This window comes from Sinocyclocheilus grahami, unplaced genomic scaffold (genome assembly GCF_001515645.1).
Source record: "Sinocyclocheilus grahami isolate Dianchi unplaced genomic scaffold, SAMN03320097.WGS_v1.1 scaffold1512.1, whole genome shotgun sequence".
In the NCBI taxonomy this organism is placed as follows: Eukaryota; Metazoa; Chordata; class Actinopteri; order Cypriniformes; family Cyprinidae; genus Sinocyclocheilus; species Sinocyclocheilus grahami.
This window is the reverse complement of record NW_015506691.1, coordinates 209,341-210,377: the sequence shown is the minus strand read 5'-3', so window position 1 is coordinate 210,377 and position 1,037 is coordinate 209,341. Positions and strand designations below refer to the sequence as shown.

At 30.9% G+C, this 1,037-nt stretch overlaps 1 protein-coding gene across 1 annotated transcript in view; it reads left to right on the top strand.

The window, feature by feature from the left end:
- Positions 1-126: 126 nt before the first annotated feature.
- The window catches only part of LOC107570849 (ras GTPase-activating-like protein IQGAP2), a gene marked incomplete at its 5' end in the record, with an annotated part of 9,674 nt that continues 8,763 nt past the window's right edge, over positions 127-1,037 (top strand). Inside the window, one exon of the mRNA XM_016257129.1 lies at positions 127-259. Coding sequence (XP_016112615.1) covers positions 127-259 — 133 coding nt within the window. The remainder of the gene's footprint in view (positions 260-1,037) is intronic.

The window sequence follows — 1,037 nt, the reverse complement described above, 5'->3', positions numbered from 1 at the left end:
ACACTCGCATACATATATCAAGCACACACACACACACACACACACACACTCACATACATACATCAAACACACACTCAGCTCAGAACACACACTTCCTGTTTCATCACTCGTTCTCTCCTGCTACAGGAAGTTCCTGCGCACTGTGTGTGACGTGCCTGAGCCGGAGGAACGCTTCAACATCGACGAGTACTCAGAGACGCTGATCCTCAACAGACCCGTGATCTACATCTCCATCAGTGAACTCCTCAACACACACAGAGTCAGTGCCTGTCTGTCTGTCTGCAAAAATTAGATCACAACATTCTTACAGTTTTGGTCGATTATTAAATATATCATGGTATACAAATGTTAATGGAAACATAAATATATTATTTATGCTTCCGTAAAAATGTGCAAACCATGATATGCATCATAAATATACAGTATATCATGTAAACTGTCATAATGACAATTACTTTTTTTAGTACTATATAATACACAGTAATAGTACATAGCATTGACTAAAAATTTTATGTTTTATTTATTCATTTTTCATTTAAATCATGAACACTGTGATTAAACGGCTTCATTAATAAATGTTACTATTTTATCTTTTTTTTTTTAAATACAAAAACAACCAGTCAGAAATTGCATTAAGTTTCACAAGTTTTAAGTGCGCAAAAATTGCTTTATTTTGAAACCAATGGCAAGTTTATGTAATCAATTAATCAATCAAGTTTATTTTTTCAATTAATAAATTAAGTTGCATGTAAACATTTAAATTGCAGCATTTTAACAACTTTTTAAGGTTATAATTGTTTCTGCTCCAATTCATTGTTGAAGTATAAACATTTAAAGTTGCTGTAATAACTTATTTTGATGCAAGATTTCTTAAAATACATTCAATAATGAAAACTGGTAATAATATGAATATGAACTTTATTAATATATTGCATACAGTGTATTTAGCAAAATACTTTTCCTAAAGTGAACATGAAACTGAATTTATTTTTGGCCAAATATTTTCAGTTGCTGTAATTTCGGTGCATCACTAAAAT